General features: G+C 35.5%; 1 protein-coding gene and 1 non-coding gene across 7 annotated transcripts; both read left to right on the forward strand.

The window, feature by feature from the left end:
• Positions 1-1,793: 1,793 nt before the first annotated feature.
• On the forward strand, positions 1,794-26,193 carry LOC135081755 (uncharacterized). 6 transcript variants are annotated; one of them, XM_063976541.1, is made up of 4 exons: positions 11,164-11,235; positions 12,932-13,162; positions 19,054-19,252; positions 25,854-26,193. In XM_063976541.1, the coding sequence occupies exons 2-4, from the start codon at positions 12,976-12,978 to the stop codon at positions 25,990-25,992; spliced, it is 525 nt and encodes a 174-aa protein (XP_063832611.1). In that variant the 5' UTR covers positions 11,164-11,235; positions 12,932-12,975; the 3' UTR covers positions 25,993-26,193. The 6 variants fall into 6 exon arrangements, with proteins under 6 accessions (XP_063832615.1, XP_063832611.1, XP_063832610.1 ...); XM_063976544.1 differs by lacking the exons at positions 11,164-11,235; positions 12,932-13,162 and adding exons at positions 14,207-14,225; positions 14,664-14,887; XM_063976542.1 differs by lacking the exons at positions 11,164-11,235; positions 12,932-13,162 and adding exons at positions 14,218-14,290; positions 14,664-14,887.
• Positions 26,194-26,844: 651 nt separating this feature from the next.
• On the forward strand, positions 26,845-26,963 carry LOC135081934 (5S ribosomal RNA). Its single transcript, XR_010259306.1, has one exon. It is a non-coding gene; the product is annotated as a 5S ribosomal RNA (ribosomal RNA).
• The last annotated feature ends 510 nt before the right edge of the window (positions 26,964-27,473 follow it).

Consider the following 27,473-nt stretch of genomic DNA (forward strand, 5'->3'; position numbering starts at 1 on the left):
CATAAATATGCCTTAAACGGTTCTTTAGGTATTGACGTCCAAAAATCTACACATCTGACCTATAGACCAAATTCTAACCACTTCCAGATGACCTCGAAGGTTCAAATTTTGCATCCAGAAAGGTAGTTATGTAAATACAAAGGAACAAATAAAAAACCAGTAAATTTTAACATTTCACAGGTGATAGATAGATTTTAGTGTTCTAAATGTCGATTTTTGAACGTCAATTCCTAAATAACCATTTGAGGTATACTTATGAAATTTGAAGCTGATGTATATCTTGCAAATCTCAATACATGAGCCAAATTTGAAGTGTTAATGCACAGTAGTTTTTGAATGATGAGTAGTCAAAAGTGGCTACAATTGGTTCGTCTAAATATACGCACGGTGCAGTCCCCTCCCTGGAACTAGGCTTAACATGCTCCCGCATGTCTATAGTATTTGCTCAATGTTGATTTAGTCGATTTTCTCCTGATAGGAACATATAAGACAAAAATAAAATTTCCAATTTTACAGACCTTCTAGAGCAGATGCCGCAAAAACTATACGAGATATAGAAAAACTTGACGGTCTCGCCTGTAGCAAATTGAATAAGCTTTATTTGGTTCATAGTAGTCATGTCACTAGGACGCATAGTTTCCGAGGATTAAGCGAAAAACCGAAAAGTGGTACCTTTAAACCCCCCTCTCTCCGCCGGCTCAAGGGCTAAGGGCGGGGACTTTAGCTATGTTCACCTCCTAACTAGGCTAAATAAAGTCCCGAGGTCAGAAATTGTGTTCCACGGATTTCTCTCTACACCGTTGTTAAGGCATTCATTGACTGGACTACTTATTATTATTCTGTGCCTTAAGTAACACATTTTCGTCATTAATAAATCCTAATCAACGTTGACTTTACTATGTCAGTAGTTTTTGCTTAGCTGATGTCTGTAGAGTTCTTTCATTAGTATCAATAAACTAGAGTAATGATGCAGTAGGTAAGTATTAATCAAGTAATTATTTCATTAGTTAATGACAATGCGAGAACGGTAATTGATTAACTGGTTTAAGTATAATTAATTAACTTTGGGTTCTGCATCGTTTCTTTTGAGCACATACTTCAAGGAATCTATGAAGCTTGAAGGTCTCATTGAAAGAATCAATTATTTCTGTGATGAATTTTTTAATTAATAATGTAAATAATATAATCAACTAAGCCCTATGGAGAGAGATCGGTTACCATAGAACTTATGACATTAAAAAAAGACCTCTTTTCGTTCGTTCGTTTCAGCCGAAAGACCTCTTTTATTTGGCATATATCAAGGAAATTCATAGATAAGTAAGTACCTACATTGTACTAATGTTACAACAATAAATTGATATTTAACCGGTTGATAAAGGTTGAAAGTTTGTTTTAATCCAGCTTAAAAAATCAAATACCTATGTAAGGTTTCTGGTTCATAGTGATTTTGAGACTGATCGAAATCTAGTTAGTCATTTAGTTTTAGCGTGCCTAAACTTTTGGAATTATTATACCTTTCAATAAACTGTAGACTCAAGACTAAACTTTAATTAATAAGCATGTATGACTCGATAATTAATTTAAATCTTTCCAAACCAGTATGCGTGGATAAGAAAGCTTCAAAACAAGACCAAAAGTGAAACTGCACCATACTAAAGAGCAATAAACTTCATAAAATTGTCTTTCCGCCTTTAATATGGTCCATTGAGTGCGGAAACGTTTCGCAATCGTTATGGGGTCTCCGATACGACTCTGGTGCGAGCAATATTTGGCATTTCAGCTCGAGGTAGCAAGCGATTTGCAAGTGTCAAAAGATTTTTGAAATAATGTTGGTTAAATGTTTTTTGTCTGTGGTGCTTGTGGTTCTGTGTTGCCAGATCGTGATGGGGAAAGGTGAGCGTTTTTTTTATTGAGAATTAATAAAAAAAAATAATGTATTTTTGGCCCAAGTCTGACATTTAGGGAAATTCAAATGTCCTTTGTAAGTGAAAGCAAGAGTAAAACGGCGCGAAAGCAGTAATGAGTTTTTTAACACGATGCATGTTTATATTCTGTAATTGCATAAGTGAGTCTTACTTACTCTCGCCAAATGTTAAATTATTACTAGTTTTACTAACTATTGATCAAATCAAACTTTATTTGCGTAATTTCAGGTACATTATTATACTACGCTATCAGTAGTCCAGGTTTCCGTTTTTTCAGTGTACTCCAATTCTGTACCTCCCAATTGTAAACATCTAAAGTAACAATAATTTTCGTACACGTGCTTCCTTAGATAACAATGTACGTATACATGTACATGCTAATGATTTGTCTCCAACTATCATTAAAGGAATAGTCATGTCAAACGTTAATTGGCGCTTTGTCTAATATCAGCTTTAATAGAGCAACAAAGTTGCGAGCGCAGGGCCGGATTAACCATTAGTAGGAATATGTCTAGGGGCCCCACATCAGCTCTGGGGCCCCGAGAGTAAAAATAGGGCCCCGTGATCGAAATAAGGGCCCCTTAGCTCTTCCTTAATTATCTTATTTTTGTGACATTTTTTTATGTGAAAAGGGCCCCGAGGATTGTATTACCCAAGGTTCAGCTTCCACCAAAACGGAGAAGAGAGGCGTGACTACTACCAATCAGGTTTCCAAACCGAAGCTGAGCAGAGAGCTGTGAAAGTAACGAAGACTGATTGGCTATTCAAACACATTATCTCTCCTCTCTGCTTTGATAGATAGCTGGATATAGATAGAAAGTATTTATTTGTCTCAAAACAGGTTACATGGACCTTCCGTCCCAAAGACTTTGGGAGGACACCGTCAGGTTTTAGTAAAGGCCTTGCCCAGCTGGCAGGGAAAGCCTCACACAACCCACTGGTTCCCCCGGGCCATTGGATATGCATTTATTTTATTTATTTTTTTATTTATTCATATGGCATACCAACAACATATATATTATACTCTTATGATTAACATTTATGAAGATAACATTTCTGATATATATGTCACTTAAGGGTAAGCACAACATTCAGACGGTTTTCTTTTAAATTACATATTATTTAAGAGATTCAAAATGAATACATTTAATGCATTTCCTGACGAAAAAAGGCCTAGTTTAATCAAATCCGGCCCTGTGCGAGCGTTCTATGACGAGCCACCAAACTACTATACCTTACTCGTATAATTATTATCTATTATCTGTAATGCATAGTGCACCGCATAGTTGCACAACGTGACATAAGTTATGTCTCGCGTTACAGCACTGACAACACTTATGTTTGCTATTACGAGTTATGATGAATTAGATAATTAGGACGAAAAGATAACCATTTTTACTTATTCATTGACTGGAAATTATTGAATATTTACTATCGATTTTAATTTATTTATGAGGGAAATGCAGGCTTTGAAATAGACCTATTGTGGGATACTTTAAAATAAATAACATAGTAGTATTATTATCATTTTTGTATTGTTTACATTAAGGATTAATTTTAGTTTTGATTGATTTATACTTAGCTCTATTATTGATACTATTGATTTATATTTATATTTATGTCCTATGGCTGAAATGATGATGATGATAATGATGATACTTAGCTCAAAATATTCCACAAAAATACTGATGCCCGTTTTCACCATAATTACACATAACAGGAATTTTGTTTACATAGGGGTGACTTAAAAATTAGGGATTGATGGTGAAAATGGGCATGACTCTATTACAGTCTAAAGTAATAGAAACGTCAGTTTTTAGAGTAGGCGCACACCGTTGATTTTTCGTCGGGCGATAGTTTAGTCGGGCAGTTGATCAGTATGGGCATGTATGGGAGTGCGCACACTATGCCGATTCGATTTGGCCGATTCTTCATACAATTTAAAATCGGGCACAACTATCGGCCAACTAAAAATCAACGGTGTGCGCCTACTCTTAGAGTGCTAACTAGTTTATTCGTTTACTAAGCTTCTAAACGGCTTATAATTTGAATGTCACAATATTAGACTTAAGCTTCTGAATAATATAATTAATTTTAAATAACGTACAAACAACACAAACACAATAATTATGTTCACGCCTAATCATTTTAAATAAATAATTCACCATTGCTCCTCTCATATACATGATGTTCCAATCCCCCACATTTATGGCCCATGGAGAAAGTATTTTCCCCTATTAGGGTTGCCTTCTTCTATACTTTAAATAAACTTCTTACATTATTTTAATTATTATTGAAAATCAATGCACAAAATATTATCGCGGCATCAGTACTATTGTTGTAATGGGTGTATATCAGTCTAATGTAAGCATATTAATCATCAAATCATGTGGCAGAGACTGCAGTGGATGTCTCGTGGCTAAATTATGATGATAATATTTGTGCCAACGAAATACCTAATTCAAATGTTCTCACATTAAGATTTGCACCTATTATTTAAGAAATATGACTGAGTTCAGGAACTTTTTTATAATTTGCATAAAATACGGTTCAATATTAAAGGGTAGAGTCAACCCTAAGTTTAGAGGGGTAATCTGCCTGTAACAAGGTCATAAAAGGCGTGGAGCTTGCGGCTATCCTCGAAAACAAGCCATTGCCACGCATAAAGTTCGGGGTTTTGTATTGGGCTGCCATAAGGCTTGTATTTCAATACCATTGAAATACTCGTACAACTTGATACTTATTTTTGACGATGAGTTTTTGATATTTTGATAAATGGAACTTTTATAAATATGGAAAGAAATTGGGCCATTGTGAACCAAATCCAAAAACCAAACTAGGAATCTTCCAACGACTTAGCCAAAATATTTAAAAATTCAATCCGGTTACTTGGCCCGTGGACCAAGTTAAAAGTAGGCCAAGTCGACTTCAGGAAGTCTAAATCTAAATCGGCACCAAAAAATACTAAAGAAAGAACTTTGAACATGATTTACCATAAAAATGCATTAGGAAATCATAAAATAAGCTAAAAGCTTTATTTCAGAACTTATAGAAATAAATATTTCTTAAAATAAAACAACCGATCTTTGTTTACTGTAAAATGTTTTTTATTTTGTAATTTGACGCGCATTTTTTTTATCCACATCTATTGTAAGACCTAGTGCAATACTGAGCTTGTAATCAATAAAGTGTGTTACACTCTACCCTTTAAAATATACACAAAATGCAGTACCCAGTACTTATTACTTTACTTCGTCAAATAATACACCAGAAACCTTTCCAGCAGAGTGGCTTCTTGAGTCGTCCAGTTTGTTTGCCTGTCACATAGTTTTTGCCTGACTCTAGCAAAAAGAGGATACACAGCACTGATTAATGACGTCATTTGTCGCCAAATGCTGCAAATCTAGCAACGTCACGGGTGCACTCGTTTTGTATTGTGTCGAGACAGCTGTATTTGTTATTGTCAATTTGGTATCTTGTCTTGAGAGTGGGTTAACAAACTCTTTGGGTGGTGTATGGATATTAACCTATTATTACGAATAGATTACATAAACTATTTGACTGGAAATGTTCATGACAATGCAAGTTAATCCTGTAAAATGATTAAGTAAGTTTATTTAATTGTTATTATTATATTGAATTAGAGCATAGAATTATTAAACTTGTTTGGTTTGACTAAAATGTTAATATAACTCGTTTAAAAGTGAATGAAAAAAAAAAACTTATTAGAAATAGAGAACGTCGTAACGGCCTTGCTTTTGAGACAGGTTATTCGAAAGTATTACCTTTGTTTTAGCAATAATTTGTATGATGATTATAACATTATTTTTTATGCAGGACAAGGCAGGTATTTGACCGCAATCGTACCTGGTGTTAGGTAAGATGCAGTCTAGGATGGTACATATCTGCCCTGTAACTGCCTATTCAGTCTCGTTTTGAAAAGGCGTATTTGCATAAGTAATAACAGTTACAAGTTAGGTGTTGCCTTTCAGCGCATAATTTTAACTGACACTATCTAAAAGCATGGCGGGATGCCAACTTTTTAGAGGTGTTACATTTTGTAACAAAACCAGAATTTTAACACATTTTGAACAGTCCTGATTTAGTAGTTCATGTACTGGACAACAATAGTCGTTGCATTTGCATGTTCGGATTCTTTTGGCGAAAATTTTATTTTATTTAACATGAGTTAATCAAATGTCAGCTAATAATTTTATAAAACAGCTCCGAATATAACCGAAGACTCAAAAAAAAAAAAATGAAAGAACCTCCCTAAAACTTCGCAGTGAAATGGAAATAAACACGCACACCTGCTGGGCTACTCCGAACGCTTTACGTAGTTGCAGACCTATCTGTCACCGTCGCTCAAGCTGGCATCTGGCTTTGCGTGAATGGGATGGCAACATTCGAAACTTCGGGGGTATTCTGAAACACATTCTTCGGAGTACCCCGGTTGAGCCGGAGAAAAACTTTTGGTTATTTTGGGAGAGCCATAATCCTGGAATAACAAGCGTTGAAAACGGCGTACTTGCCGCCTTCGCAATCGGACTTTTTGCTGTAATAGAAATATTTTCCTAACTATCTCGCTACCTACTTTTGTCACTCGGTCCGGATAAAGACTTTTTTTGTCGTGTTTGGAAACATTTGAGGTTGTGCATGCCATCTTCTTAGGTTTTGGAGTGTCTTTATTTTGGAAAAAGTTTCGTGAATAGTTTATATCTCGTAGTTGAAAAGATTTTTACTGTGAGGCATACTCAATGTTCAGTGATAATCAAATAACATTACTGAAAAAGTAGTTCTCTACCCAAACCATACCTGGAATAGAGTTTATCCAGTAGGAACAAGGTTAAGAGAATTTAATTCTGGAATTAAGTTCCCTTTTGCTGAGTTTGATTTTGTATTAATAAGGTCAATATGCCAATTTTTTCTTGCCTGATCATTGTACTGACTCCTTATTTTTTGAACTACTTATAATCATAAAGATCGGGCATCTTGGTGTCTCCTTGAATTGGTACTTAAATATTTTGCTTTTCATCTTAAGAAATGAGACGACCACATTTTGAGTGTTCTCGAATCACAGCCGGCTCTCACGAGCGTTTCAATAATGTTGCAATCACGTATTCTTTTACTAAATTCTTACCAACGTTTTTGTTTCTCAACAAAAAATTACACGGCATAAGCTCATCATCTAAAGAAGATAGTCCCACGATTACACAATGTTAGTAACCGAATGCATTTGCTTTATGCTCGCGCCAATAGAAGTTGTCAATTTTGGGGAAATGAGTGATAAAAACCGGCCAAGTGCGAGTCGGACTCGCGCACCGAGGGTTCCGTACAAACCTGCAAGGTTTACAAAGTTCGTTCATTACGACAATCGAGTCATAACTATGGTATTTTTATTGCAAAATGAAATTCATAACATTACAATGGGGAAAGATGGAGGAGCATAAATTTAAGACAAAGATATCTTTATCGTTTAAGTAATCCTTTATTTTATAGTATTTGATATGAATTTCAACTTGATAGCTCTACGCGTTCATGAGGAAAAAAGTAATAAGTTTATATTTATTAAAAAATATATATTTTGTAATGTAACTAAAAATTTAAGGTTTTCGGAATTTTTCCTTTATGTGTGCTATAAAACGTTGCTTCATGCCAAATTTCAAGATTCTAGGTCGACTGGAAGTACCCTTTAGGTTTTGATTCCCTTGCGAGTACTTGCGAGTTTCAAAATATGCAGCTTAAATTGCTGTTTCTTTTGATTGCGTTGACATAGAAGTTGGATTTTGTTACAGCTTAAAGGTATTATAGACCTGAGTATTTGGTATGAATTTTAATTTAATACCTCTACGCGTTTATGAGGAAATGGGTAGTAAGTTTAAAATTATTAAAAATAAATATATTATGTGATGTAACTAAAAATTTATGGTTTTCGTAATTTTTCCTTTATCTATGCTATAAGACGTTGCTTCGTACCAAATTTCAAGATTCTGAGTTCACGGGAAGCACCCTGTAGGTTTTGATTCCCTTGCAAGTGTCGAAAATTTGCGGCATAAACGGCTGTATCTTTTGATTGCGTTGGCTTAGAAGTTTGATTTTTTCACAGCTTCAAGGGACAGTAGACCTGAGTAATTGATATAAATTTCAGCTTCATACCTCTACGCGTTCCTGAGAAAAAGGGTCTTGACAGACGGACGGACGGACAGACGGACAACAAAGTGATCCTATAAGGGTTCCGTTTTTTCCTTTTGAGGTACGGAACCCTAAAAATGGACTCAATCAGAGGGCTAATAGCTAACACATTTTTTTATATAAATCACTTAGATATATTAGATAGCTATGACACATCTTTTCTATCCGCACCATATCAAACAACTGAATTCCCTGCCAAACGTACTTGTACAGGTCTTGAGGCCACGAGTGTATCTTCTGGGAAAACTTGTCCCAACATAGCGATGGTGGAAGTATCAATTAATGTAAGGGACATTTTGGCCAAAATGAGTTATATATACCAACGCATTCAGAATTTTCGGCTCTATCGATTGGTATACTTGAAATGTTGATATCTTTAAAAAAATGTCCCTTACCTTAAACATTTTTAGTCGGCTGAATACGACTTTTGGGGAAATAAATGATTTAAAGGACGTAAATTCCTTTTAATAATACAATTCAGCCCTTACCCTAAACTGTTGGTTTTAACTTTTGAACTCATTGAACCTTACTTCATTTTAAACTTTTTGATTTATCATAATTAGGCCCTTACGTTAATATGCATATAGGATATCAATTACTTTTTTTGGTGGTGATATGCATTTAATGCCTCCCACTCCTACTACACTTATGAACACTAAGTTGTCTTGTCTCTATCTTTTTTCTGTTCATTTTTATTTATTTATTTAAACTTTTATGCCAAAATAAATTTGTACATAAGGCGAACTTAATGCACTAAAGCATTCTCGACCAGTTTACCTTTGGGTTGAGCAGAAAAGAAATTTGTTTGGCGGTACTTCTAGTGCAGGAAAGAAAAACAAAAACAAATAATAATATGCTACATACATTTTTACGCAGTTGGGTTTTTGACCGAGGGGCTGAAGGCTCTTCAGAAGCTGTTCAATTCCGTCATCCTCGATGGAAAAACGCCTACGGTATGGCACAGAAGTGTGGTGATACTCTTCTTCAAAAAAGGCGACAAAACCTTGTTGAAGAATTATAGACCCATCTCACTTCTGAGCCATGTCTACAAGCTGTTTTCGAGAGTCATTACGAATCGTCTAGCTCGTAAGCTCGATGACTTCCAGCCTCTCAAATAAGCCGGTTTCCGAAAAGGCTTTAGTACACCACATACATACGCCACGGCAGATTATACAGAAGACCGAGGAGTATAGTCAGTCACTTTGCCTGGCGTTTGTGGACTATGAGAAAGCTTCGATTGCGACCCGGGCAGTACCTACTACAGTTTCTCCAACGGTGTCAAATTGACTATATCGATACATCGAAGTGTTGAAAGGCTTGTACGAAAACGCCACAATGTCGTTCCGTCTTCAGGATCAAGACTCGAAACCAGTTGCAGCAGCAGACAGGGGGAACTGAAAACTCCGAAACTGTTCACCACCTGGAGAACTGCTTCTGGACTGGAACGGATTCGGCATAAATATCAACGGTGAGTAAATAACCCACCTTCGATTCGCACTCTAAAGGTTGGATACTCTACACTCGGCAGTTGTTGACAATTATATATACCTAGAACAAACAGTCCAGTTAGGCTGGTTATAGTGTCACGCGGACCGTCCAGTGCGGATCCGCTCCACACAGCCGATCTGTAAACTTCGAGGAAGCGTTTTAGAATAATGCGGTCCGCAGGAATCGCTCGCTCCCTAGCAGTTCATACAGATTGGCTGTGCGGAGCGATCTGCACTGACGGTCTGCGTGACACTAAAACCAGCCTTAGGTAGGTCCAACTTCGAGGAAGAGGTCAATCGTCGAATCCAACTCGGCTGGCAACGTTCAGGAAGCTTCGCGATATTCTCACGTCTGAAATATCGCACTGTCTCAAGACAAAAGTCTTTGATAACTTATGGATCTGAGACGTGGTCGCTTACTGTGGGCCTCATAAGAAGACTCAAGGTCAAAGGCGATGGAGCGTGCTATGCTCGTAGTGATTTAACCAGAAATGACGTGATCCGCAGGAGAACCAAAGTGACTGACATAGTCCGCAGAATCGCTAAAATCAAGTGGCAGTGAGTGGAGCTCGTAGCTTGCAAAGCTGATGGCCGCTGGGGCAGAAAAATTCTTGAGTGGCGACCACGAGCTGGAAGACGTAATGTGCTGCAGACCTCCACTAGGTCGACCGACGATCTGGTGAAGGTTGTAGGAGGTGCCTGGATGCGGGCGGCGCAGGACCGGTTGTTGTGGAAATCCTTGGGGGAAGACCTTTGTCCAGCAGTGGACGTCATTCGGCTAAAACGAACGAACGATGATTGAAAAAAAAACCTAACTGCGTAAAAATGAACAGAAAAAGATAGAAACAAGACAACTTGTTCACAAATGCAGACGTACGCATCATCAGTGACTAAATGTTTTGTTGGTGATGTGTATTTGATGCCTCCAACTGCATTTGTGAACACTAAGTTGTCTTGTTTCTATCTCTTCTCTTCGTTTTGTTAATGAAAACTCGAATGCAACCTCTACTTACATCAGGTTTCAATGTTAAAATTGTCAAGTTACAATAATATTACTGTCGTATTTATTCTTAAATGTACCTTACAACATACATGACATTCCATACTGTGAAATTTCAACATTGTAAGGTACAGTCAAGCTCGTTTCTTTAATGTAAGGGACATGCTATCTTTTAAACTACCCGTTTTTCGAAAATTTGGCGTTTATATTATGAAAGAACAGAAAATTCTAAGAAACTTTGCCATAGAAACTATTTAAATCGTAACATCACATAAAAAGATATTGAGGTATAAAGAAAAAAAATATCGTTTTTTGGCTCTCCTGAAAAGTCGTGTTTTGTCCCTTACAGTAATTGATATTTCCACCATCGATAGATTAAATCTGCATCCCCTGGGCGAAATTGTTATAAAAATAGGCTACATAAAAAAGGTCGGTGTTAATGTAATTCGTTTTTATTTGTTAAAAAGTTGTTAGCTTCTATTGACTATAATTACGAGGGTCGTATCGCATCTGTCATTCCGTCTGTCGCACGCGCAGTATCTCGCAGCCTTCCGCGTGGCGCATGCGTGACGCGCGCGCTTTCGTTAGATCGTAACTATGACGGAAAAGTTACGAGATGTGCACTAAAAAGGTTTTCTGTGACATATGTTACGAAATTTGCACTAAAAAGTTTTCTGTGATAGCTATAGCTTAATTACAACCAATTAAAATGAGATTTATACTTTTTTATTTCACAACCGTCAACTAAATATAGGTAGGTATTACAAAAGTCTAACCACCTTCGCTTAGATAGTAACTATGGCGGAAAAGTTACGAGATGTGCACTAGAAAGGTTTTCTGTGACAAATGTTACGAAATTTGCACTAAAAAGTTATCTGCTGTGATAGGTTGTAGGCTGAGAAGCTATTAAATTGGGGTAATACTTTTTATTACAACCCATAACAGCCTGATTAGGCATGTAAAAGTCTTAAAAAACTTTGTATCTACATTTTAACTATGACGGAAAAGTTACTAGATGTGCACTAAAAGGGTTTTCTGATTTTGTTAGCGCTATTAAATGATACAATGCTTCCATAATTTATTAATGAATCCGTAACCTTGGCAAAATATCTGAATCTAAACAATTGATAAAATTGATGATAAAAATTACATGGTAGAGTTCCCAATTCAATTAATTTCCATCGGTTCATGAATATGATACGGACGTTTTTTACTAAGTTAAATTATTTTTGCCATGGTAACGTAGGTCACTTAAAATTGGGTCAGTTATGATGATGAAAATGCATTCCAGCGTAAATGATACCAACTCAGGGTACCACTAGACCATGGACCTTATCACTCATGTTATTGATCATATTTATACCGGAAAATATACTCAACATCAAATAAACCGCACCTTCCGCGACGCGAACTTTAACGATTTTCTTCTGACACAATAATGGTGCCCCAACAAAATTGGTGTTATTTGAAAGCCCAATAAATATCCTTAAAGAAAAACACATTTTATTTCTTAATAAATGATTAACATATACCATAAATGTGACTTGAAAAAATACCTAACTTTGGGCCCACCTATGGGATCAATTAGACCAATTTTTATGGTTATTTAACCAAAAAATTATCTCATGTGTCCTCTTTAACAGATGGATAGCGATTAATCCCAACTTAACAGTTTTATAGCCATAAAAGTTGGCTCTAGCGTAACTACCTATTTTTTGAAGAAGTGACTCTGGATCCTTCTAAAGACACAATTTTGGGGTAAAAACCTTTCCTTTAATGAAATGAAGGTTAGAACTAGGCTTTTAAATGGTGCCAATATTGGTGGGAAGTGGGGATGCATATGTTTGAAAATGCTTGTCGCGGGAGGTGCGATTTATTTGATGTCGAGTGTAGTTTCGATTGCAGTGCCTATAACGAGAAACAAAAGTTGAAGGCATTGATAAACATTTCACAATCGTATTTCAACCTTGAGATTTAAACTGTTGCATAGTTTTATTCATAAAATCTGCTATAATGGTAGATTTAAGTGTCACAATTTATAGTCAAGTGCATGTCGTCGTGGGTGATTTAGTAATGTTGATGGACTGGGTATAATGATTAATTCGATTACGAAAGGCAACCCCAGGTCGGTTGGGTATGTATGCACTCGATATGGTCAGTTGTACGCAGAGAACCTGCTAAGGTCGGTCGTTACGCGATCATAGATTAAAAATAATCGTTACGGATTTACAAATTCAAACTCCATGGTGAAAATAGGCGAAGGAATTAGTGATTATGCGGCTTAATTAATTAGAAAAAAACATTAAAAACTAGTTATTTCGTAACAGTTCCACGAAAAATTTCGAAGTGATTTAAATACAATTTGACAATAATGGAACTGATAAAAGTGTGTTACATCTGGACTCTATTAACGATAGTAGTGTTCCAGTGCTTGAGTGAGGGTTCTGGACAGCAGACCAGCTTCGAGTTGCCTGTGCAACTTGTAGGATTCCCTTTCATCATCATCGCAGTACGATTGACTAATTTCGTCAAGAAGCTGTCTTATGCATTGAATCCAGGTTGGTACTTGTTTGAATATAAATGTTAGGTACCTAATATTAATAAATACAGTATAAAATAAACTATTCGGAACTTAACGACCAAGTTCGTTAAGAAAAAAAAAGTGATCCATCGATCTGTCTTACGTTTTAGTATGAAGTGATTGAACAAATAAATATTAATGTGACTATTGTTCTATTACTATTCAGATATTTATATAAACAGCCTTTCTTGTTCACGGCAATCTTCATAATAGAGGCAACTAAGATTTTTTTGTGATAAGTGACTAGACTAGGTACGGTACGGCATATTACCTTCACCTTTTTCGTACGGAATAAAATAAAAGTGACAGTCCAAGCCAAAAGGTCATCGGAAAATTTAAGATTTTACTTTGCTATTTCAGGTTGGATTTAAACCGAATACCTTTAGCTTGACTTAGGCCGAGTTGCACCATCTTACTTTAACATTGATAAACGCCAAAAATCTGTCAAACTCCATACTAAAAACACCGGATAACATTAAAGTTACGGTTAAAGTTAGATGGTGCAACTCAGCCTTAGAAGAAAACTATTAAAATTAGCTAATTTCGTTGTTTACATTGTAACAAAATTTTAGTCTCTAAAGGGTAACTACTTAATATCTGGCATGATGGAACAACGGTGCACACTGGTTCACATCGTGTAATACGCATTTCGAAAGGCTTACCAATATCTCCGTAGCTTAAACAAGTAGTTAAAGCAATCGCTCGGCAAATTGAAAGGTCGTGGTCAATTCTCTCATGTGAAAAATTAGTTATGTTTGCTTTAGTTATTATCAAACAAAATGATAAGCTAGGATATAGGATCTTTTTTATCGCTCTAGTAAATGTACATAAATTCTGAATTACTTAATTGAGATGCCTAAAAGAGGGAGAACCTACCTAAAGTGTTAAGTACATTTTGAGTACGTATGTAACGCAGTTACTATTAAGTTGCACTTAACCAGTAATCCACGAAGTAACGTAAAACATCTCAATCAAAGAGCACAATCATTGCATAACAGTCCGACTGACCAACTATCGAAGACATGAGGCGGCCGAGAGAGGTATTGCATTACGTTCCCTGTCACGTAGGAACAGTTTTTGCAGTGTACTCTTAGCCGTTCGACGGGTTAGTTCACCATACCATCATTGCGATACCGCGCGTGATTCCTTGAAACGGAACGTTCGAACGCGGGAAAACTGCGAATTAAACTTTTGAATTTGAAACTGGCTAGCGCAAGGCATAAAATTAAAAAGTTTTTAATTCAATTTTAGAACGCTCGGAATTAGAACCACGATCGTCTTCTGTTATTATTTGTTGCGACATTTTCTCTTCAATATTCGAAAGGGTCGTTGACCTTTTGACAAATATAAATGTTTGCAAATAATGTTACAAAGTTTAAAGTATTTAAATATTCATAAGTGTTTTTGTGTATGACTAGAATGGAACGTTTTGAGGAATTACGAAATCGCTAATTTATATTTTGTTTTTATCTCGAAAGTGCCTAGTTGTGTATTCATTTGTGTAAGTGTAAGACGCTTCCGAAGATGGAGTTGAGTCGGTTGTTAAGTTCGAGCATTTTTATGGTAATGCTATTGAGTTATCAAGTGCACGGGCAAGAGATTGCCTTTGAGTTACCAGTGCAGTTGGTTGGATTCCCTTTTATTATCGGTAGTGTTCGACTCACGAATTTCTTGAAGAAACTGAGCTATTCTCTTAGTCCAGGTTAGTATGATTACTTAGTTTGTGAAGTCTGTATTTAATATTTTTTTATTACATTTAATTAGGTACTTTAACTGTAAGGAACTGAAAGGTTTAGTTATTTCAATGAACGAGCACATAACGTCTACATTATATTTTTGGAATATTCAAGAGCTGAGGTAACCCTTTGTGTTTCCATTCCGAAGGTATTTGAGAGTAATTACAGTGCAAGATTTGACTTAAGTATTGGTACACCTAAAACAGAATCTTTCATTTCATGATTTCGAGCAATATGTACCTACTCATAGAGATTTTCTGAGCATTCATTATTATATCCATGTAAATGTTACTGTTTTTATCTATAAAATTACACTTATTTCATATTAAAGTCCCTTAATCACTCGACAAATGTTCGCCGTCCGAACTGACCCAATAGCCAAGTGACCAAGTTAAGCGAAAACGCAATCCACGTTATGAAACCAGCGACCGGTTTGCCCGAGCATTTGTCGCGTACCAGTATTGCACCGTTTTCTTGACAGCACTAATATTAAAAGGCGGTTTGGATACTTGTGTTAAGTTCGGGCTGTATCTAAATCTTCATGTGTGTGTGTTTTTTTATTGTCACAAAATCTGAGGGCACAGCGAAGCCACATGTTTTGACTAAGAAGTAGAGTTTGTGAATTTAGTACTTGTAGAGTTAAGGCATTTAGAGTTAGACGCTTAGCTCTACCTACACTTTATGCTTATCCCTCACAATTTATTTACAATGATACAGTTTTTCTTAATGAAATGTTTTTGTTGTGGTCATAACATATAGAAAATTTAATTTTTAAAGTTGCTTAATTAACTCGTTCTTTCCTGTTCAGAAATTCCAATCAAACCTTACTAAAATCCTACAGAGCCTTTAATTTCGGTCGCTTGGTTCCTCATAAACCTTCATACGTCATATTAAGTCAGTCCTGTAGGATTTTCCAACATGGCGTTTGGCGCCAACTGCCTAGACGAAAGGCACTTTTTCACATTCATCATCCGCCCTATCAGATCAACGATAGTATTATGCCCAGATGACTTCAGATCAACTGAAACATAGCATCTTATATACCTACTTGTAATATGTATTACATTACAACAAAAATGTGTAGCCGATGTGCTGTCGACACTATATCACGCGCAATTTACTGACGCATTGCCTTTGACATTTATTTATAGCCGGCTGCAGTGATGTTTGCATTTTTATTCGTACGCATTGCAGAATCATATCGGTTGGGTTGTTTATTGCCTTGCAAATGTATTTGCGAATTTCGTGGTGTTCAATATTCCAAGCTGATAGTAGGTAGTAAATTCAATTGGTTCAGGCGGGCAGGACGACATTGTTGTTTTGCGGACACGACATAGTATTGTATTCGGTCATTTGATAGATATTTGATGGAAATATCGCCCAATGTTAAGTGTAGAGTTACACATTCCTAAAAATTGATATTGACTCTTTCTTGAAAAGGCTTAAATGATCCATGCCTAATAGCGCTATTATACACATTTATGTCGACTCTTATACTTTTATTAATGGACAAAATTAAAATTCCACATTAAACTATGTAATAGAACTGGAACCTTCCAGATATAACGCACAAAACTGGTAGGTAATTTAGTTTACAGTATTTTACGTTTATTTTCACTGTTGCAAACTAAACGCTAATGCATAATAATGTGTTCACAGAGAATACAAACACAAAGCCTTCGTTACGTTCAGTTACGTTACAGTTTATGTTTCAATTCCAAGGATAATACAAACGTATAAGTTAATTAATTAACAGTGCATTAGCGTCTACTTTCATTATTGTATGTATGAAACAACTTTGATTTTAAACAATAATTACAGGGTATTAATTATTATATTCGTGCCACAGCTTTATTACTAACTTAAAATAGAATTGTTGGTCGTAGCGTGATGATTAAGTATTATTACCTTCCTCTATAAATGGGCTAATAATGTTTCAAATCGGATCAGTAGTTCCTGAGATTTGCGCGTTCAACCAAACAAACTCTTCGACTTTCTGGTATTAAGTAAACACCCTCTTTTGCTTCATATTCTATTTCTTTGGCTAGTTAGAGCAATATTTTAGTCCAAAGTGACTAGAACAGCTTTTCGGAGATGTCATAGAAGAACTGAAAAATTCCTGAAAATTGTGAGAATACCCACATTTCCCGGGTAATCCGCGTTTTAAATTCTGTGACGATATCCATGCGAGCGTAGCCGAGCGTAAAAGCGTATAACTAAATAAATCAAGCTGCACTTCAGTGTGTCACATAAACAAGCCGGTATGCGTTTTAACCGGTCAAGCCGTGTAACACGGGCAATGTTAGAACTACCTGACTCACCGCCATGAATATGGATGGGGATGGTTACGAAATATAATGATTAATTACCTAATTATACAGGGTGTTAGGTAAATGGGTATATGAGCCGACACTAGCCCATGTTAACATGGTCATATAAATGGTATGGTGAAGTCAGAAAATTGATATCTTCATTTTAATTATTTTATTTTTCATACAAATCAGATTTTATAAAAATTAATTTTGTATGAAAATTAAAAAAATTAAAATGATGATATCAAATTTCTGACTTCACCATACCATTTATATGATCATGTTAACATGGGCTAGTGTCGGCTCATATACCCATTTACCTAACACCCTGTATACTTCAATGGTTATTCGCAACATCTAAGTAGTTTTTGTTGTAGAATTAAAATTTTCTTGTATTTTAACCAGGAGATATAAATAAATAGATAGTAGATTTAGATACGGGACTATTCCCACCTCTCGTTCCCACCACTGCAACTCCTGTGTAGCCAGGATCTACAGCTTGACCGCCACAAAAACCCAACCAATGAAGGTCAAGTTTGTTTTTAGTAGATTTAGATAGTGCTACATTAACCTATTCATAGGATTACATATTCCAATGGCATGTAGCTAAAAGACCATCGATTACAAACCGTTTTATCAACACACCCTTTTAAAAGTGTTTCAAGTTCAAAGCGAGAGTAATAATTAGTGAAAAAGTGACGTCATAAACGCTTTAACGATCAGTTGCCCTAATTGTAATAGAAGTACATACACAGAAGGCTTGATGCCATCACAAAAATACACAAACATGTCAGACTATTGATAATATTACGTCACGAGTCATTGTATAGAGCGTCTCGTATTACATCCTCATTGTGGCAAATCATAAATTTTAGGTTTTTGAATAAACCTAACAAGACAAGGGTCAATATGAACAATGCATTAAAATTACACATTTTATCAGTGCTTCCATTCATAGGTGTCTTACTAATAAAAAACGTTTGGCGTTAGACATTATCATCACTCAATGAAAGTAAATTAAAATGAAAATATTTTGAAACACAATATTTGTTTTAAGAACCTAGACATATAAATTATTCGCTATTTAGAATCAATGTAATATTATTTTACAGAAAGTTTTACAGAAAGTACAACGGTACTCCTGTTAAAGTGAGCCCACTGGGTTTCGACTTAACTATTTCCCGATTACGTCAGCTTTTACACTGACTACCCTTTTGAGCTTTTAGCCATTAGGAGGGTAATTGTTAAATGTTAATCAGTAAATTTATCTGTTACCTCCTAACTTTTAGATTTAAAAATAAGTAGATACTGCTTATACTCCCCGCCGACTGGAGACTTTTATTTACTTATTCTGTGCTTTTATTTAGCAGATAGTTGAGCCCGATTCTAATTTGAGAATCGGCCGATACCAATGTGCGAAGTCCAACCCACCTATCGGCCGCCAAAGAGTCTGTACTGCGCCTAGGCTTATTGTTAGATCGTACGACCTGCCTTGTTATGAAAGGTCCACATTTACCTACATATTTAAATTGAACTAATAAAAAGCATTAATCTATGCTTAATATGGAATCAAGTTTTTTTTTATTATGGAAGCAAATTGTTTTGTAATAGGTACCACAGAATATAAATACGCACTAAAATGATACAGTGCAGCGTAGATGTTGTTGCAAAATTACTGTAAGCTAGGTTAAGGCTCTGTCAAGGTTAATTTACTAAAATAAAAATGTACAAAACAAAAGAGGTCGTTATTTTCAGAAAAATAATGATTTGTAATTTGAATGTCATGCCATAATTAAATGAAACTAATCTTTCCATTTCAGCCACATACCGCTCCCGCAACCGGCGCGAGCTGACGTTTGTCGACGATCCAGTCGAGCCGTACGACGCGGTAGAAGTTGAGAAGTACATCGTCGGGGAATTCGGCGCGCGAGCGTGCGTGTTCGAGCGCGTATGCGCGCATTACGCGGCGAGGGCGCGCGCGCATCCTCGGCCTCAGATGGACTGGCCTGATGTGTTCAGGTAAGGATTATTTCTTTAAGAAAGAATAATCTTTCCTAGAGTCATACGAAGTGGTAGAAGTCAAGAAGTACATCGTCAGGGAGCTCGGCTCGCAACCCCGCCACAGATGGACTGGCCTGCTGTATTTTGGTAAGGGAGACTTCTCTCTCTCCTCTCTTCTAGAGCTGTATGAGAAGAATGTAGAAATCAAGAAGTACATCATCTTGTAATTCAGCGCGCGAGCGTGCGAATCATTTCAATTTGAGACGATTTAAATTGAATACCTGACACATAATACAACAGGCTTAATAAGAACTATGTGTTAGGTAGCTAAAGTGCATCAAGCTCTCTACATTCTCAACACTTATACATAGCCATAATTAAGATAAGAATGCATATCCTCAAGCACTCTTATTATCGTTATTGTCTTAGCTCATGAAATTAGTCATTTCACTTATCAAGGCTACGCTGAGAATATTTATCTTTAATAACAATCTACTGAAGAAACCATCCAATAAACCGAAAACACGAAGTATAAAATTATGATAATAACTTGAGTATCTTTCAACGAGAGAGTAAAAGTAAACAGAGGCTTCCATCCAATATCCACCGGTTATAACACTGTTAGTTCAGGATATTGTTACTGAGTGCTTTTATTGCCTTCAATTTAATTCGAATGCCGTTAAGATTCCAATTGCTTCTCAAACGGCTGGAAACACCGAAACGTTTTCCTTTATTTACTTGCGGGAATTAAAAATAATGTAAAAAGGTTATTGCTTTTTGAGAGGTTGGTTGTTTGGACAATAGCATTTTGTGTTGCTCGGCAATTCTATCTTTTACAATTTTTATTATCAGAAATTAAAGTTCCAAATGGTGCACTAGAGGTGCTCACCTTATGGTATATCTACTTACTTAACTTTATTAATTTTAAATAGCTAATTATTTTAATTATTATACTTGCGAGTAAACTAAAGACTGAGGACTGAAATAAGGACATAATGCCTCTAGGAAATCTTTCTTATATCTCTGATGCTTTTCTAACATGTTTCATCAGGGATTCAAGCAAGTTGCAAATAAGATATTGCGATCATCCGGTTAAGCTCTGCAGCTGAACTTATTAACTAGGTACTTAAATTCTATTTCAATAATAACACCAATCACAGACTTATTTTCTGGGTCACCCATTGGTTTTTTCGATGCCGTGATTAAAAAAGCTGTTATTGTAAAAGCATATTTAATTATTCAAGCAACATTAGCCTTTAGCGTCCTAGTTGCGGGAATGCCATTAGTGATTAGTTTGTCTCTGGCTATTTCTATTTTCCAGTATCGGGAGAAATCGGTTACTGGGTTTGTAGGTTTGGACTTAAATATAAAAAAGATCAATACTCACCAATTCGGTATTCAAATATTTTATTCAGTAGGTACATAGGCCTTTTCCAGGGCACTTATACACGTCCCAAATATAGCTTGCCCTACCATCACTTCGGGACAACAATTATGGGCTAGTGTTGAGAAGAAGTGACTGAAGAATCTTAGTATAAAAGTTGTAGAGCCTGAATAAAGTAATTTTGTAGTTAGATATTCCCTCGTATGTTGTTATATTCGATAGCACCAAGCTCCGCTACTTTACTAAGTTAGATTTGATCTCTAAATATTGTCTCTAGCTAATTATAATAATACTTAGCTGTGTGTGAGAGGAGTTTGCACACACATGTAGAGTTTTTTAAGTTGATAGCTAGAGTCTCAAGCCCGCGACTCATTGATCGCTAGAAAGTTTGAATTTATTCAAAATAGAGCTAAGAACCTAAGTTACGCATCACAGTCCTTTTAAAGGACCCAAAAGTTGCAGCACCAAAACAATGAAGAATGTTCACTAATTTTGTTTTTTAGCTTTCTGTATTCTCTGTTAAAAATAAAAAATACACGTGAAAGAATTATTTCGATACGTCAATTAGTTTCCAAGATATTGAATTTTAAAAGTGCGGGCGGCGGCCGGCCCGCCATTTTATGCGCGTGACGTCATATTACAACGACTGGCTCATATTTGTATGGGTGGAATCTTGCAAACTGAATTAAGACCCACTTCCAGGCAACCGATTAAGCTGAAATTTCGCAAACACATGTGATTTGGATGACCATGCAATATTATGATGACATGGAGCTGATCTGATGATGGAGCTGGAAGGTGGCCATAGGAACTCTATCATAAAACGACTTAAATGCATCGAGTTTGGGCTCGTTCGTTTTGTATTGATGAGTATTTTAATTCTATATAGTAATCGGGGTCTAATGATGGAGCTGGAAGGTAATTCGCAATAAAACGACACAATCGCATCAAGTTTGGGTTTGGTTCAATTTTAATTTCTGTGATGGGTCTGGGTGTTAATATGTATAATAAATTTGTATTTACAAAAAAAAAATATTTAAGTATGTTTATATCCGTTTTCTAGTGAGCGGACGCTGTGAATGTACGTCACACGGGGTCACGTGACCGTCGGCGGGACTCAATATTTAAGCGAACTTTGAATGCCTATAAAATCATAACTACTGGGTATTTTTGAATGAAATAAAAACTAATGTATTTGTAAATGTAAAAGCTTAACTGTAACATAGGTTTCAAGTGATTTTGCATACCTAGTAACATTCTCAATTGGCAACACATTCGAATCGGATTCGCTGTAACCTTGACTCGTCGTTTCTATGCATATTTCATAACGCGTTTCAAGGTCCCATATCGGGGTCAGAGAGACCGACAGAATGCAGCGAGCGTGTCCGACAAGTGGGACGAACGTAACTGACCACGCAACGCATCTGATGCGACGTAATAGCGAGACATCCACTGCGACTTTATGCACCATAAATGTAGAATGAAAAGCTAGAAAATGTTTGGAAAATTGTTGTAACATTATCAAAGAAAGATTTCATGTGACATCCAACAATAAGCTTCTGATGTGATGATTTAAATTATGCATGTGGCAATCCCGTCAATTTTCGTTAATGAAAATCTTAATGGGTACTATTCTAACTTTTATATTATGGGAAAATGGAAATATATTGATATTGATATACATTATTTATTTTTATATTACCTAAATACGTTAAGTATGTATTTTATTACAATTAGGTAGGAATTTTTGGTCAGTAATCAAGCATAAAAGTGTCTGTATTATCAAAGTTTATAAAGGACAGTGTAATAAACCATATAATAACAATTATCTTAAACGTTAACCGCTCTTAAAGCAGCAACAAGGTTAAATTATTTGTGTAATGCTAATTATGATGCTTTTAATAACAATCATCAAAGTGAAACCATGTTTGTCAAGGCTTTTATGTGTTTAAGACGGCCGACTAAAGGAAAATTTTGTTTACTCACTAAAACTGAGATTACAACAAAATTTGACACAGTAACTTTGCTCACCAGTACTTATTTATTGTATGTTTTAATATCATATTACATTATTTTATTATTATGAAGTTTTCAGTTTTCTATCATGCGTTGAATGTCTCCAAAGTTAAGTCTATGCCAATTTAAAGTCTTGATGCGTTAATTTGCTTCATTTAACCTTGTTGGTAACAATAACATGCATTAATTTTATTGTCACCTTTTTTGATAGTACCTCATTTATTATGTTTTTAATCGTTTTTATACGTTTGTTTATACTGGATACTGTTTAATTGGAATCGATTACTACCGGTAGTATCTCACCAATAATCCTGAGTAAGCTTAATATGAGTTCACTATACGAACGCGCATTGTGGTACAATTAATGGGGTAATAATGAGCGAATTAATGGACCGCAGTAAGTTACTATGGCAACTGTTAGTTATATTAACGACTGTTTACGCAATGAGAGCAGGGGTTCCAAAATGAAGCGGCCTGGCAAAATAGGTGATGTAACTCGAAAGTTGAAACAATACTGGTTTGCTATTGCAAATTTTTATACTGTTTTCAGATCGTTATAAATGGGAAAGTTTTAATTTTGAAACTAGTTTCTTTGCATTGTTTGAAAAAACTCGTCCCTTTCAGCGCTGACGAGTTTTTTACTGTATTCAATATCAATGGATGGGCGACTATAATTGCAGCGTTCGACGTCCGAGGTGAACCGGTATTATGCAATACAGCAAGCACTTTCACTGTTCTAAGCTTTTACAACGATCAACCGAAACCACACTCTAAACTTATCTTTTACGACTTAAATTCCTTCAAAACCATAAACATTAAAGTTTTTGCGCGTACAGTCGAAATTCAGAGTTCTTGTAAGTTCATAGAGTTGGGATTTGAATGCAAGTGTGAGATGGAATGGTAATTGTCACATTGTGGGTATATTCTAAGCTAAGATTGGTATTGAGATGCAGTTCCGTATGCTGCGGCAATCAACGCCGCTTGTGTTTGAGGCTTGGGTATTAAATATTGCGGTTGGATGATACCTATTTTCATAATGACTGAACCCAGACACAATGGTTATCCTGCTTATGAAGTACTACCTAACATATCGCCAACTCTATGAAGATTGACGTTGCGAAAACAATAAAATTGAAGAGGTAAGAGGACAAAGGTGTTATCAGACAAAACTGAAGAATCGACTTTTTTGCATGAACATAGGTTTTAAGTGATGATAAAATCGACTAATGAGCTCAAAACACGCAATTTTGTTACGTGTCAAACCTTAACAAAGGTGTTATCTGACAAGCATTCATACATTTCAGGATTCAAATGTGGTATGAGCAGATTAACATTTTCAAACACTTATAACTCATTTGAGGCTTCCGGCGACTGGGACCGCAATTAACTGGGACCGCGGTCCCAGTCGCCGGATCTGTAAAAAATAAATAATTTTCTTCCGGCAACTGGGACCACTCATAGATAACTTAGAAAAATATATTATTCAGGAAAAAAATTCTAAATTATTTATTTGAATTTATCATTGACTCGTTCTAGACATGATTTTATACTATGCGCTTAGCAATAAGTAGATTAAGCTAAGCCATTTTTACATAATTACATACATTAATACAAATACTAATATTGGACTGAATACTTTAAAAGATTTTTTACCAGTAAATTATTATTTAGTGAATTTCATGTATGTAGGTAGTACAACATATTTTAATGCTTATTATTTTTCCCCTTAGAATCCTAACTAATATTATAAATGCGAAAGTAACTCTGTCTGTCTGTCTGTCTGTCTGTCTGTCTGTCTGTCTGTCTGTCTGTTACGCTTTCCCGCTTAAACCTCGCAACCGATTTTGATGAAATTTGGCATAGAGATAGTTTGAGTCCCGGGAAAGAACATAGGATAGTTTTTATCCCGGTTTTTGAAACAGGGACGCGCGCGATAAAGTTTTTCTGTGACAGACAAAATTCCACGCGGGCGAAGCCGCGGGCGGAAAGCTAGTCTACTATAAATCCACTATAAATCTACTATAAGTACTATAAATCAAACGACTGATTTTTTTTATTAAATCAGTATAACCAAGCTATGGTATATAAAGCTTCGTCGATTTAAAGGTCAAGTAGCCCTTTTTAAATAAACATTTTATATTAATAAATGATGTTCTTAAATTAAAAAGGATTTTTCTTCAATTATTTCCCCTAAAAAATGTTTAGTGTGACTGTACATTTTTTTTATTTCAGTTATCATTTACGAGTGGTCCCAGTTGCCGGAAGAATATTATTTAATTTTTAAGGATCCGGCGACTGGGACCGCGGTCCCAGTTAATTGCGGTCCCAGTCGCCGGAAGCCTCCTCATTTTGTTAGTTAAAACCTTTAAATTGTCCACTCAACCCTTCGATTGTCAAGTTATTTACTAAATAGTTCACATTTCTGTGCCCTACTCAAAAAGCCTTAATTATTTAGGTCAAATCTTAATGTGATTATAGGTACTTGGTCTTCAAATTTACCTTGGCTGTTCGGTAGTGGATCGTTATAATGTAACGTTAGAACGTATCGAAATTCAAAGCACGTGTCACTTTTCTCAACCAATTAAAAGTAAGCTTGTATCAATATCGTTGATACGCTTTATTTATAACTCAAATTATTGATCCTCTTAACAGCAATGTCAGTAACAATGTAGGTACGATAATTAACAAATACCTAGTATAAGTTTATTGTAGAGTTTGAACTCTGCGCAATGAATTAACAAACACGTGAATTTGTCAAATATAGACCGCATACCTACCTACCACTGACATTAAGGCTGAGTTGCACCACCTTATTTTAACCGTAACAATAACAATAACCGGTGCTTTTTGTGTAGGGTTTGGACAGATTTTTGACGTTTGTCAAAGTTAAAGTAAGATGGTGTAACTCAGCCTAAGTGCACTAAACCACAGATTAAATAAGTTACTAAGTAAACGATGAACGTGGTTCATTCAACCGTGTCGTGAAATACAATAGAGCAAGATTGAGACAAAAGACACGCGCGATATCGTGTTCGAATAAAAATTTGAAATTAATGTTTTTTTTTCTTTCCAGCCAAATCTTTACAATCTAATATCAATCTCCAACAGACAAATCTTTACACTCATAATAAAAAAATATAACCAAGAAACAAAAGACAAACGCAAAATCGTGTTCCAAATAGGCATTTTGAAAATAAAGTTTTATTTTTTGCTTTCCAGCCAATACAAGCGGTCGGCAGATCAAGCCAAGGAGTTTTACCTTCTCAGCGTGTTTCTGGGTGACATCGTCGGGTCACCGCAGCTCTGCCATCAGCTCGGAAAGAGAAGAGGATGCGATGAAGCTCAGTTACTAAGATAAATAAAAGAAAAATTGATGGTAAAAGACAAAATAAAAGTATAGACAAATAGAATCAAGAAAATAAGATCAAATTAACAGTGGCGAAACTTTAAAAATAAATCAAAATAAATGAAGTTCAACGAGTACTGTTATTTAGTACACCAATGTAATGTGATTGGTGAAATCTGTCAATTGGCGTACTTTTGAGACAATAATAACATTATGGCTTCTTAGCCAATTCTTATTTGAGTCCATAATCAATCATTTTTGGGAGAGTAGGTATTAGAGACGAATGCCTTATCTTTAAAATGCTGAAAAGAAAATTTGAAAAAGTGTAAATTATAAAGAATTCTTGACTATAAAATAACAAAAGTACCTTATTTGGTTGATGCCTAAAAGTACCTTATAAAGTGTGACCTACTTAAACAAAATGTTGTTAAACACTTTATTATTATATTTATACCAAACAATCTTATTGTTAGTAGATAATTTACTGTTATGTCCATTGTACTATTTTTATAGTTTTACATTTATTCGTAATATTACGACAAAGACTTGATTGTTTGTAATGTACGTAAAAATAAGACAAATTGTAGATTTAGGTAATGTAGAGACGGTATACCGCAATGAAAACCACATCAGTAAAAAGTGATTTAATTAATGTTTTCTATGTAGGTAGATAGATATTTTAGATTTTGATAAAATGTGTAAAGTACAGTGAAATATGAAAAAAATGATCATTGAAGTTACATGCTGAAAAGTGTTACTAAAATATTTTTGAAATTCAGTGGTCATTTGGTCAGGTTACCAAGGTGGTCTATCTTATAGTACAATCAATAATTTGATTTGATATTTAATTTTACTGATTCTTTCGCCAACGTCCATATCACGTTGAAAACACCGGTTCTCGTCCGATCACCGAAGTTAAGCAACGTCGGGCGCGGTCAGTACTTGGATGGGTGACCGCCTGGGAACACCGCGTGATGTTGGCTTTTTGCTATTTTATGATAAGATTTTTGTATAAAGAACTATTTATTTATTAATATTCTTCACAAACCTCAGCATGCAACTTATGCGTTTTTCACTGTACTTTTACATATTTTTTTACGTATTATTTCAAATAAGCTAAGGATTAAGGTTTAAAAATTTTTTTTTTTAAAGTGAACGGCATGGATTTAGTAATAATCGGCACTGGTTAAAAAATACACGTTACCATAGGTAGGATTTCCGACAAAAATAGATTTTAAGAACCTACAATATTAGGTTAATAAAAATTGTAAGGTAGGTAAATGACTTTTAAGGCTTTAATGCAAAATGTTACCAACCACCAAATAAACTAAAACGTCGTAGAGTTACCTATAAAGTAATTTATCTAAAATTTTAAAAGCCTTCACTGAGTCCCAATTCAAAATTTTACTTTTGTCGTAGTATGTATGTATAGTCAGCATCAAAAAGTTCGTGACACCCAAAGTGGCTAAAAATACTACACAACCTTATTCCAA

The sequence above is a fragment of the Ostrinia nubilalis genome, chromosome 20 (assembly GCF_963855985.1).
Source record: "Ostrinia nubilalis chromosome 20, ilOstNubi1.1, whole genome shotgun sequence".
Classification (NCBI taxonomy): Eukaryota; Metazoa; Arthropoda; class Insecta; order Lepidoptera; family Crambidae; genus Ostrinia; species Ostrinia nubilalis.

Excerpts from the sequence above, each read along its gene's own strand:
- LOC135081755 (XM_063976541.1), top strand. The coding sequence starts at position 12,976 with ATGGAACTGATAAAAGTGTGTTACATCTGGACTCTATTAACGATAGTA. Across the intron at positions 13,163-19,053 it reads GTCTTATGCATTGAATCCAG|CCACATACCGCTCCCGCAAC; the intron begins GTTGGTACTTGT and ends TTTCCATTTCAG. Across the intron at positions 19,253-25,853 it reads GACTGGCCTGATGTGTTCAG|CCAATACAAGCGGTCGGCAG; the intron begins GTAAGGATTATT and ends TTTGCTTTCCAG.